General features: G+C 35.2%; 2 protein-coding genes across 2 annotated transcripts in view; one reads left to right on the top strand and one right to left on the bottom strand.

Annotated features, from left to right (window-relative positions):
* rxrab (retinoid x receptor, alpha b) overlaps nt 1–3,858 on the top strand; it is an 80,881-nt gene extending 77,023 nt beyond the window's left edge. Inside the window, exon 11 of the mRNA XM_073839415.1 lies at nt 1,641–3,858. Within this exon, the coding sequence (XP_073695516.1) occupies nt 1,641–1,788 (148 nt within the window). The 3' untranslated portion in view covers nt 1,789–3,858. The remainder of the gene's footprint in view (nt 1–1,640) is intronic.
* A 1,538-nt stretch (nt 3,859–5,396) lies between these two features.
* Nucleotides 5,397–12,997, bottom strand: wdr5 (WD repeat domain 5). The gene is made up of 14 exons (XM_073840931.1): nt 12,892–12,997; nt 12,440–12,513; nt 12,242–12,350; nt 12,080–12,153; nt 10,908–10,997; nt 10,724–10,813; nt 10,542–10,625; nt 10,406–10,461; nt 10,141–10,187; nt 9,146–9,221; nt 8,958–8,991; nt 7,120–7,194; nt 6,943–7,030; nt 5,397–6,858 (listed from the first exon to the last, which is right to left on the bottom strand). Exons 2-14 carry the CDS (start codon nt 12,479–12,481, stop codon nt 6,758–6,760), a joined length of 966 nt encoding a protein of 321 aa, XP_073697032.1. The 5' UTR covers nt 12,482–12,513; nt 12,892–12,997; the 3' UTR covers nt 5,397–6,757.

Here is a 12,997-nt window from a genome sequence, read left to right as displayed (position 1 = left end):
ATGGATTTTTACCTACAAAATCACATTGATTCACTTCAGGAGGGCTTTATTAACCCCTGGAGCTGTGTGGAGTACTTTTTATGATGGGTGGACACAGTTTATTGGACTTCTATTTCTACTGAAAATCAACACACATTCACTGCCATTATAAAGCTTGGAAGAGCCAGGAAATTTTTTAATATACCAGTTGAAGTCAAATGCTTACACCTTGCAGAATCTGGAAAATATTCATTATTTTACCTAAATAAGATGGATTATATAAAATGCCTGTTATTTTTTATTTAGTACTGACCTGACTAATTTATTTCACATAAAATATTTATATAGTCCACAAAATAGAAAGAAAATAGTTGAATTTATAAAAATGACCATGTTCAAAAGTTTACATACGCTTGATTTTTAATACTGTGTTGTTACCTGAATGATCCACAACTGTGTTTTGTTGTTTAGTGATAGTTGTACATAAGTCCCTTGTTTGTCCTGAAGTTAAAATGCCTGCTGTTCTTCAGGAAAATCCTTTAGGTCCCACAAATTCTTAGGTTTTCCAGCATTTTTGTGTATTTGAACCCTTTCTGATGATGACAGTAGGATTTTGACATCCATCTTTTTGCACGGAGGACAACTGAGGGACTCATGCAATCATTACAGAAGGTTCAAACACTCACTGATGCTCCAGAAGGAAAAAACAATGTAAACAACAAAATAAATTCAATTTACCCTGAGATTCAAATTTCAAAGGTATGTATGAATGGGGTAATTTTGATAAATTCAGCGTTTCTTTTCTCTTGTGAAATATGTAAACATATTTCATGTGAAATAAAATCTAATTTGGGTCGGTACTAAATAAAACATGATTCATCTTATTTTGGTCCAAAAAAATAACATTTTGCAGATTCTGCAAGGTGTATGTAAACTTTTGACTTCAACTGTAACTATGATTGTATTCGTCTGAAAGAAGCAAATCAACACCACCTAGGATGGCTTGAGGGTGAGTAAATCATTGGGTAATTATCATTTTTGTGTAAACTATCCCTTTAAAATAGGTCTACCTTGGATTCAGAGTGAACATAAGATATATATTTTTTTTTTTCATTTAAAGTCAGCAACATTTACAACCCATTTTCTTGCATATAAGTCAGTTTTACTAATACATTTTTATTAAATCTCTTTTACACAACCATTCAGAGGTTTTTGCTTTTGAGAAAAAAGTGCTTACTAAGGCTGCATTTATTTGATCAAAATACGGAAAAAAGTAATGTGAAATGTTGAGATAACTACTTTCTAACTAAATACATTTTAAAATGCAATTTATTCTTGTGATTGCAAATCCTAATTTTCAGCAGCCACTTCTCCAGTCTTTAGTGTCACATGATCATTTAGAAATTATTCTGAAATGCTAATTTGCTGCTCAAAAAACATTTTGTGGAAACTTTTACACACTTTTCCAGGATTCTTTGATTAGCATAATGTTCAAAATAACAGTATTTATTTGAAACAGAAATCTCTGGTAACATTGCTAATGTTTTTACTGTCACTTCTCATCAATTTCATGCATCCTTGCTGAATACAAGTATTTATTTGTTTCACTGTGTATCACACTGTGTTCATCCAAACATTGACCTCTGTTGTTCCACGGACAGATTCGCCAAGCTGTTACTGCGTCTGCCTGCCCTGCGCTCCATCGGCCTGAAGTGTCTTGAACATCTCTTCTTCTTCAAATTAATCGGAGACACACCCATCGACACTTTCCTAATGGAAATGCTTGAAGCGCCACACCAAATGACATAAGGGAATGATTTCTTGTCATCTCCGCCCCTCTGACACAGGGTGCAACTTATGTACAGAACACTACAGGAGGTCGCAGGACACATCTCTGATCTCACAGGAGAGGACTGAGCTCCCTTGGCTTCATCAGTAACATTGCGCAATCCACAAAATACCCCGTAAGCGCTCATTACGGAATACACCATGCAGGATGGATGAAGTGAGGTTTTTTCCAGGTTTGCATGCACGTTTGAGAAGTCTCACAGAGTTTTTTTGGTTTGTCATTTCTTCTGCCTTACAGAGGTCTACCTCTGCTTTCCATTGAGTACACAGCCAAACCGCCTCATCTCTGAACTCACAATCATTGTGCTGTGAATTTTCAGATTTCATGAGAGGAAACAAAATACCTCGGATGCACTTCTTCATGCAGCTGTCCTTAAAAAACACATTACTGTATCTGCCATTGAAAGCTCTTGCTTAAATCGTGAGGTTAACAGGACCGGAGTAACATTTGTTTTTTCCAGGCACTTAGAAATTGCTTCTTTTAAGCGGTATTGTCATACGTCAGGATTCTAAGGAAGAAACTGCAAGCAGTTTGGCTTTAAGTCCCTTTCTTTTTGGAAGATATACAGGCCTATGAATAACACAATGGTCTAAAAAGAATGAAAAGCAGGTGTACTCCTGGCTGAACTCGCGCTGGATGAAAATACAATGATTCATTGTTAGATTTGTGTAAAAAGGAAAAAAAATATTGAAGCTTTTTCATGATGTTTTGCCTCTATAATTCAGCATAAATATGTATTAAGTATTTCCAAAGATTTTCAATAATGTTTATATATATCATCTGATAATTCCCAGCAAGTGGGTGTTTGCGATTTGAAAATATGCAACGAGTTAAAGGAATCCAGATGATAGTCTGGCCTCAGGGAATCGCGAGGTTTGGGAAGTGCCATGCCTGTCCCCTATTGGAAAAGTTGTGACATTGCAGCTGGACTCATTTGCTATCACATGAAAAGAGTTGGGCTTTTACAGTATGCTTGGCAAACATTGCAAAATAACTATTTCTAAGCCTCAGGTTGATACAAATGCAATTTCTGGTTCTGTTGTGCAGTCTTATCTGTGTCATAAGGAAGAAACTGTAATAATTATAGATTTCATAACATTTGTATTGACGCATCAAACCTCAATTGCAGATTGAGCCAATCTGAACCAGTGTTTTAATGATGACGATGAATTTTGTTAACTATTATTGGAATTTGGGAGGTGTGTGAGTTGTGTAGCAGCCGTTGTCATTATCAGACGTAGTGTGAAAAACCTACTGATTTAGACGACACTTTCTGCCAGTGATAACGTTAGGCCTCACAGCAACATGAGTATTCAGTCTAAACAGCATATGCTGTTACACAATAGAGAATCTGAAGTTCTATGCTTTGACCAGGGAGAAATTTGAATTGGCCATCAGGGAAGATCAGTGGATTTTGTTTGTTCTGTCATTGGATGTCTTTGGCCTTTCATTACTTGCATAAACCAGCATATCTAGAATGTGCAGACAAGAACTAAAGACCCCTTGCTGAGGTATAGACAATGTAGCTCTTGGGTTTGCACTGTGTTGGACTAACAACAAACAAACAGGGTTTGTTAGACCATCAGGAGCCAGGGCACATCTTATCTGATTATCAGCTACTACAATCCTGATGTGCCACCATCAGACATCTGTCATACTTCCCTGTGAGACAGCAATCCATCACGGGACATGATGCATTTTAAAAGAATTATCTATTTTTGTACAAAGTGTAATTTTTTTTTTCTCTATATCCTTTTGTCGTCTGTTCTATATTGTACACATTGTTGGTGTAAATATTCATTTTTAAGTGCAGCCGTGACCCTCAAACCTGGACTGAGGGAAAGGTTTACGTGCAAAAGGCTTCTCTGTTCCTCTGCCATTTGTTTTCATGGTACCCTCACCTGAGAGCTGAGGACGGCTCACGCGTTCTTTTTTACAAGACAAATGGAGGGTGTATTGTGTATTGTCCTATTATATTATGTCTGTTCAAAGGACTATTAAATTTCAGACTGTAAAAACTCTTATATTGTCTTCAGCAAAGAAAAGAACTATTTGAGAGTTATGAATAAATGATGATCTACAAGATATCAGATATATAAACATTAAATAGGATTAAGTTTCATAAAGCAGAATATTGCTGCAATAACATTTATATAGATGTCTATAGTACAGAAAATTATTTATTTTATGGAAGTTTACCTACAGCTCCAATGGATCAAAGCCATGAAATCCACGAAAATAAAACTGAAGACAAATGTATCCCTTCAAATTCAAAGCTTAAAGAGTGGAAAATAATGTTTACAAACAATTTAAAGGATTAGTTCACTTCCAGAATTTAATTTCCTAATAATTTACTCACCCTCATGCCATCCACAGTTTCATGTCTTTCTTTCTTTTCCTTCGTTTTTGAAGAAAACATTCCAGGATTTTTCTCCATAGTGGACTTAAATGGTGGCCAACAGGTTGAAGATCCAAAGTGCCGTTTAAGTGTTGCTTCGAAGGGCTCTACACGATCCCAGGCAAGGAATAAGGGTCTTATCTAGCCAAACGATTGGTCACTTTGTGGTTACTTTTTAACCACAAATGCTCATCTTGCACTAGCTCTGTGACACACATCTACAACTTCACGCATTACGTAATCACATTGGAAAGGTCATGCACGGTTAGTTGTTCGTCTGTGTACTTCGGGTACGGTGAAAAACTTAATCTCATTTTCTTCTCCAACTTTAAAATCGTCCAACATCGTTTTACCTTTTTTGTAAAGGGCGTTTGACTTTTTTGCACAGTTGCTTTGTAAAACACTGAGTCAGTAGTTCCTCCTACATCACACGTGACCTTTTTAACATTATTACATAATGCGTGAAGTCGAGCTAGTGCAAGACGAGCATTTCTTTAAAAAGTATATACAGGGTTCCCACACCTTGGTTAACTTCAACCTCAAGGACCTTTCCATGTTCAATACCCTTAAATTCAAGGACCTAATGTGACAAGGTTACATTGTGTTACCTTGTAAGATACATTGTTACAGTTTTCATGTGTCAAACATTTATTTTTGGCCATATGACAGAGATCTGATATTCTATTTTGTCATATTTCTGTTTAGCATAAAACTGAAGAATATTCAGTACATCCTATACTGTATTCTAAAATGATCTGATATTAACTTTTGCATGGATTTTATTTAAATGAGCTTAGGCTCATGTAACGTTAAGTAAGAAACTTACAAATAATGTATTCACCCCCTTGTCATTTAAGATTCTCATGTCTTCCTTTTTTTCAGTCATAAATAATTTGTTTTCTGAGGAAAACATTTTAGGATTTCTCTCCATATAATGGACTTCTATGGTGTCCCCAAGTTTGAACTTACAAAATGCAGTTTAAATGCAGCTTTAAAGGATGCTAAATGATCCCAGCCAAGGAAGAAGGATCTTATCTAGCAAAACTATTGGTTATTTCCTAAAATATATATATATATATATATATATATATATATATATATATATATATATATATATATATACACACACACACACACACACACACAATTTATATACTTTTTAACCTCGAGTGTTTGTCTTGTCTAGCTCTGCGTGTACTGTGTTCCGGTTCAAGACAGTTAGGATATGTCGAAAATCTCTTATTTCATTTTCTCCTCCAACTTAAAAATCTTTCTATATTGCTTTTTTTTGTAAAGGGCATTTGACCTTCTTTTCATGTTTACTTTGCAAACACTTCTGCAATGATGTAGGACAATTTTTATGTTGGAGGAGAAAATGAGATGGAAGTTTTTTGACTTACCCTAACTGTCTTGAACCGGAGTACACGCAGAGCTAGACAAGATGAGCATTTGAGGCTAAACAAGTATATAAATTGTCAATTTGTTTAGAAAATGACTGATTTCGCTAGATAAGACCCTTCTTTTTCGGCTGGGATCGTGTAGAGCCCTTTGAAGCTGCATTTAAACTACATTTTGTAAGTTCAAACTTGGCGGGCACCATAGAAGTCCACCATATGGAGAGAAATCCTCAAAAAACATAATTTCTTTACAACTGAAGAAAGAAAGACATGAACATCTTGGATGACAAGGGAGTGAGGACTTTATCTGTACATTTTTTGTTCTGGAAGTGAACTACTCCTTTAACATAATTCAAGCAAGATAGTATGCACAGGCCACGAAGTGTTGGCGAAATAACACATTAGCGGACCGGAGGGAACAATAAGGATTTTTTTCCAGAAAATTTGCACAAAATAAATTCACAAACTTTCAAGGATTTCAAGGACCCATGTGAACCCTGTATATAAATTTGTGTTGTTTTTTTCTTTTAGAAAATGACCAATCGTATTCCTTGGCTGGGATTGTGTAAAGCCTTCTGAAGCTCTATTGAAACTGCAATTTGGACCTTTAACCTGTTGATCCCTATTGAAGTCCACTATGGAGATAAATCCTAGAATGTTTTTCTCAAAAACCTTAATTTCTTTTCGACTGAAGAAAGAAAGACATAAACATCTTGGATGACATAGGGTGAGTAAATTATCAGGAAAAAGGCAAACAGTTGATTGCAAAAAGTTGCACCAATTTTCTTGACTAACAAAAACATTTATATATTCATTTTTGGTATGTCTACCATAAGTACACCCATCTTGTCACAACCAGATCAATAAAACAACAGAATTCATGATTTGATAGAAAATATTTGTTCTTTGGTAATAAATTAAAATGAACTTAAAACATTACAGTAGATTATTACAGTGTATTAAGGGGAGAAAAGGCTCGAGTGAGATTGTCACTATTCTGAGCAGACAGGACCTGCCCATCTCTCACATAATAACCTTGCATTAGGTGCTATCAAACCAATGTAAAAGACAGACACTCCTGGAAGTCATCAGTCTGAAGTTTCTACTAAAGCCTCTAAAGTGCTGTGCTTTAACTTAACAATCACTTTTCCACAGTTTGATGGTCTTGTCGTTCTCCAGGGCTGCAGAGGCAATGATGTTCTCTGTAGGGTGACAAGCTGTCGAGATCACTACATCTAAGGACAAAAATACATCACATTTATGTCAACAAAATGAAAGAGGCTGCCGTGTTTAAGTCTAGGAGCTGTAATGTCATATACCTGTGTGCCCTTGTAATTTCTGCACAATTTCTTTTGTCTGCAAGTTCCAGATATACACCATGTTGTCTTCAGAGCCCGAGACGATCCACTGAATGAGAGCAAGACAGATTCAGGTTATTCAGAAACTGGTCTAACAGTGTTAAAACAAATACTTTGACAAAATCATACTGAACCTACCTTTCCTCCAGTCACAGAAAAATTGGCAAACACACAATACTTTTCATTCTTATGTCCCGTATATGTCTTGAGACACTAAAAAAAAATTAAAAAGGTACCAGATCATTCAAAACATAAAACATTACCCACACACATTTACTTAGTTATCTTAGACTTAAGGGATCATATTGTTTTTATATAAAGTGAATTATAAATACTATAACCCCACCCTATATAAAAAAATATTACTTATAAGGGAACCCCAGGTATTAAGACTTGTATGGCTTAATACAACATAAATTATGCCTCTTACTGAAATATGTAGTAGAAAACCCATGAAAGATTTACATTATTTAAAAAAAACATATCATTTTGGACTATGGGGCGCCATTATTCCAATGATGTTAAATGGTTGCACTCTATGAGCTACTAGTGCTACCTGTTGCAACAACTCGGAAAATAAAATACTGAAAGAGCTTACATGTGGTGATGAATATAAGCGTAGGCTTAAACCAAATGCTGTAGTATTGATTTTTCCTCACAAGGAGTCTAAGCGCCCCCATATATCAAGTTTAATCCGCAGAGAAACTGCTTCAGTGGCTGCAGCGTCATGACAAACGTTGGCATGTTTACATCCTGCCAGGATGGCGTCTAGCGTTTTTTGTCTCTGCCGTTTGTTCTTTCAGTAGCTGTGGTCTGCTAAAAGCCTTAAAAGGCATCAGGGTTAAAGTGGAGAGAACAAAGACACAGGTCTTTAGGAAGTTGTATTCGTCCACAGACATCTTCCCATTCTTTTCTCCTCTTCTTATCGCTAGGAAAGCAGTGAAGACTTAAATCGCTTCCCGTTGCTTTTCAACTGAAAATTATAACCAAAATAGGCACAATGTGGTATCGTATCAGTATTTAAATTTTCGAGTTGCGTTGCAGTAAAAATAGCAACAGGGAGCACCAGTAGCTCACAGAGTGCAACCATTTTACGTCATTGAAATAATGTCCAAAATATGTATAAAACAATGTGGATTTTTTGAATAACAAATCTTTTATTGGTTTTCTACTACATATTTCAGTAAGAGACATCATTTACGTTATATACAAGTCTTAATACCTAGGGTTCCCCAATTCATTTACTTTACCATTTATTTGTATACTATTTTTACAAAGGAGGATGTCTCCAAAAAGGAGATTTTGTCAGATTTATTTCACTTCTGAGCACAAATTTGTCCCCAAAATGTGGTTAAATAGGTACACACATTTTTTGAATACATTAGTGATAAACAACATTCAATAAACTTCCATTATTTACCCAAAATCTCTAGCCTTAAACATAACCTTCACAAAAACCTGTGTAAAACACTATATTTCAATATACTGATTTATACAGCCCTCCAAAGGCAGAGTGCAGTAACTACGCCAACACTGAAACTGAGAAAAATGCCTTTAAAGTTTTTACAGCAGCTAGTCAAACATATTGAAATTCTGTTGAAAAACTCTTGTTTCTCTGAAACGGGACACAATTTAACCAGGAGACTTTGCCACAAGACAAAACAGTTTTCACAAAGTCCATTTTAAGCCTTAACTCAATTTTGACCAAATGTGTAGTTACTGCGCTTTGCCTTTGGAGGGCAGTATAAGCCTTTCTAGTTGGTGTTAAACAGGTTTCACTATATTAGGACATTTTTGAATACTGAGGAGAAAATTTTGGACCCAAAAATACAATAAAACCTATATTATCTTTAATAATGTATTGTGTTAACATTATATATACACCAACACACACACATACACTATTAATTTTAACACATTAAGAAAAATATAAAATATGATTAGCAGTCAACATTTATGATGGTTTGATAACATACCTTTCCCTTGCTGTAGTCCCAGAGCTTTAACGTACTGTGAGAAAAAGCATAATTTTGTTTATTCTTTTTTATATATATTATGTAACAACTGTTTACATATAACAGCAGTTTTTCCAAAATTAATGTTGCCTCAGAATCAGCGCCGAATGGAAAAAATAAACAGTCACTTGGGGGATGAGTTCACTTACTTGTCCAGTGTTGCAGCTAGAATGTATTTTCCATTTGGAGAGAACTTCACAAATGAGACAGGAGGGTTGTCATCATCTGGAAATAACACAGATCAGTTCACCATCAACACACTCTCCTAATTTGCATTTAGAAAGGCTACATTTATCCAAATTATGCAGCACACACCATCCTGCCATCTGGCACCGCAACAACACTCAAGATTTAAGGCTAAAACTAAGTCCAACTATGATAAGAAAATTTGATATCATGCTCTCCGGCTTCTCTAGTACATACACTACGAGGCAAAAGTTTTTGAACAGTAAGATTTGTAATGTTTTTAAAAAAGTCTCTTCTACTCACCAAGCCTGCATTTACTTGATGCAAAGTACAGCTAGAACAGTCAAATTTGAAATATTTTTACTATTTAAAATAACTGTGTTCTATTTGAATATACTTAAAAATAGAATTTATTCCTGTGATTTTAAAGCTGAATTTTTAGCATCATTACTCCAGTCGCATGATCCTTCAGAAATCATTCTAATATTCTGATTTGCTGCTCAAAAAACATTATTATTATGATTAATGTTCATTATTATGTTGTAAACAGCGGAGTAGAATTTGTCAGGTTTCTTTGATGAATAGAAAATTCAGAAGAACAGCATTTATCTAAAATAGAAATATTTCTGATATATGCTGATCTTTCGATCTTTTTTATTTCTTAAACAATCCTGTAAAAAAAAGTACTGTTTTAAATATTGATAAATATTGATAAGGACCATGTGCCACTGAAGACTGGAGTAATGATGCTGAAAATTTTGCTTTGTTCGCAGGAATAAATTACATTTTTAAATATATTCAAACAGAAAACAGTTATTTTAAGCAGTAAAAATATTTCAGAATTTTATTTCAGTTTTGATGTACTTAGGATCAAAATAAAGGCTTGGTGAGCAGAAGAGACTACACATTAAAAATCTTTTGACTGGTAATGTACAGTAAAGAGAAAACAGTCACATACCAATAAGAGTTTTCAGACATTGTCCTGATGCAGTGTCCCACAGTCGGCTGAAATACAGTCCATAACATTAGGAATAGGTAAATAATGTAATCACATCAGTCTTAAAGAATCATATGCACAGATGGAGGCTGACTAGGTGCTGCAAGTAACTGTTCAGTAATAAAATACAAAAAAATTTTTGGGGTTTGTCAGCATTCATGAGTAAGCTAGTAAAAAAGCTGAAATGGCTTACAGCACTTTTAACAGACGGCATTACTCAACTTACCATAAACCATCATAGCTACTGGATACTATTAGAGATCCGTCTCTGTTGAAGTGAACCTGGAAACATTACATTAAACTGACATCAACAAAATCTGCTTGCAAACTAACAAAAATATTTTTAAGGAACTGCTGTTTACCGCTGAGACAGGGTCCGAGTGAGCTGGCAGGGTCTTCAGACACTTCCCTGTTTTGACATCCCATATGCGTACACTCTCATCAAACTGTCAACATGAACCACAGCATTCGATCACTAAATGACATGTGATGATGTATTTATTTTTATTCATTTAAAAAAGAATGCATCTGCTTGTTTACTTACAGATCCAGAAACGACAAGATTCGACTGTGGGTTGAAGTTACAACAGAAGACGTAGTTGCTATGGCCTTTTAGTGTCTTCAGACATTTTCCCTTCAAAAGCATGACAGAGAATTAGGGTACAAAACTCAGAAACTGATTTAGATGACACTCACAGCGTCAGGTAAAATTATTTGATAAGTTTTACCGAACTCATATCCCAGATCTTCAGCGTTTTGTCATCTGATGCAGACACCAAAAGATTTGAATCTGAAGACCAGGCCACATCTGATATTCCCTGCAATTACAACATGGGTTGAAAAACACATCATAAAATGATCTTTAATTGCTGGAACAAGATACTTAAAAGACAATTCTGTCATTAATTACTCACCTTCAGGTTATTCCAAACTTGTACATCCTTCGTTCATCTTCAGAACACAAATTACGATATTTCTAATGAAATCCGACAGCTTTCTAAACCTTCATAGACAGCAACACAACTGCCACTTTCAAGGCCAAGAAAGGTAGTAAGGACATTGTTTAAATAGTCCATGTGACATTTGCAGTTTAACCTTAATTTAATCCAAATCCAAAGAAACAATTGCTTTATATGATATTTAATTTTGGCTGTTGTTTACATATAAACATTGATTAATAAAACATATACAAAGTTTATGAACTATGGTCAACAGCAGCTCAAGTGTATTTGCTTACTGTACAATGTCTTCATGAACTTTTTGAAGCATTTTTGAAGTTTTGGTGGAATGGATTATCAATGGAGAGACAGAAAGGTCTCAGGTTTCATTAAAAATATCGGTCTCACTTTACATTAGGTGGCCTTAACTACTATGTACTTACATTTAAACGAATCATTTGGTACAATGTACTTATTATGTACATAGATGTTTTTACATTGTATTTATATATTTTTAAAAACCTATATGTAATTCATTTCTGTAATTACCACCGTTGAACCAACCCTTACACCCTAACCCACCCTTAAACCTACCCATACCACCAAACCTGTCCCTAACCTTACCCATACCCCACCTTAATAGAAGCAAAAGTGTTTTGCAATGCAATATGACCACATTAAGTACATTGTACTTATTTTTTTGATGTAAGTACATAATAGTTAAGGCCACCTAATTTAAAGTGTGACCAAAATATCTTTGTTTGCATTTGAAGATGAACACATGTCTTATGGGTTTGAAACAACATGAGAGAAATGTGTAATTAATTCTTATTTTTTCAAAATTCTTCTCATTTTCAGGTAAACTGACATTTTAAAGGAAACAGTTTATCCAAAAATGATTTTTTTTTCAGCAAATGTTCATTTTCAGGTGAACCTTTCCTTCAATTTAAAATAAAACTCACAAGTTTATGTCCTGCAAGACCCTTCTCAAATTTTCCATCAAAAGCACCCCATATTTTGATGAGCTTGTCTGCCGCTGAAAAAGAGATTGTCATTTCAAAATCTTCAGACATCGGTTTGCATTCTGTAGATTAAAATTAAACATTTTAAAAAGAACTACTTACATGAACTTGCCAACCATTCACCACTAGGGCTAAATTTGACTGATGATATAGCTTTTGTGTGACCTGCGAGGGTAAACTTCAGGGAGTAGTTGGGCTTCACAGGAGCAGACTTCAGAAAAAGACGTATACAACATCAACAGAGGAACAACTTAATTTTTTAAATGAAAAAGGCAAAGGAACCAAAGGCAGGTTTTCTACCTTAGAAGATGATGATGAATGTTTCTTCTCCTCTGATGCCATCACTGTACCTCATGTGGATTAAATACAGGGCTCTAAATAAGAGAAGAACAAGAGGAGATAATAAAATGATTGTCAAAATCATCAAAACAAACTTGTCCACTTGATAACATTGGAGTGTTACAAAATGCACATGGCCTAAAAGTCTCGCTAGAATAGCATGGCAGCCAAGCCCGTTATTTCCTCTTACATAGTTAAATGTTTGTTCAGAAGTAAGAATGGAGTAGCCTATATTTTGACAGCCAGACACATAAATCAATTGCAACAGTAAACATCTATGTAGTTGCCGCCCTATCATGCACACACGCCTGTCACACACTCTTAGCACGGCTAACAACAGACCTAGGACTTGCATTCAGCTCAGGTTTCCATATCACAAGCAACGAAACACAAACAAAAAGGTAGAAACTTACTGGGGGGTTCTGAAACAAAGTTTTGGTTTCAAACTAGTCGCTCCAAATGACTGTTTACAAAGGCGCTTCGGGACACTTGCTGAGCCAAATAGAAATTACACGCGCG

This window comes from Garra rufa, chromosome 5, assembly GCF_049309525.1.
Source record: "Garra rufa chromosome 5, GarRuf1.0, whole genome shotgun sequence".
NCBI lineage: Eukaryota > Metazoa > Chordata > Actinopteri > Cypriniformes > Cyprinidae > Garra > Garra rufa.
Note: the sequence above shows the minus strand (reverse complement) of the source record. Positions and strands in the feature narration are given on the sequence as shown.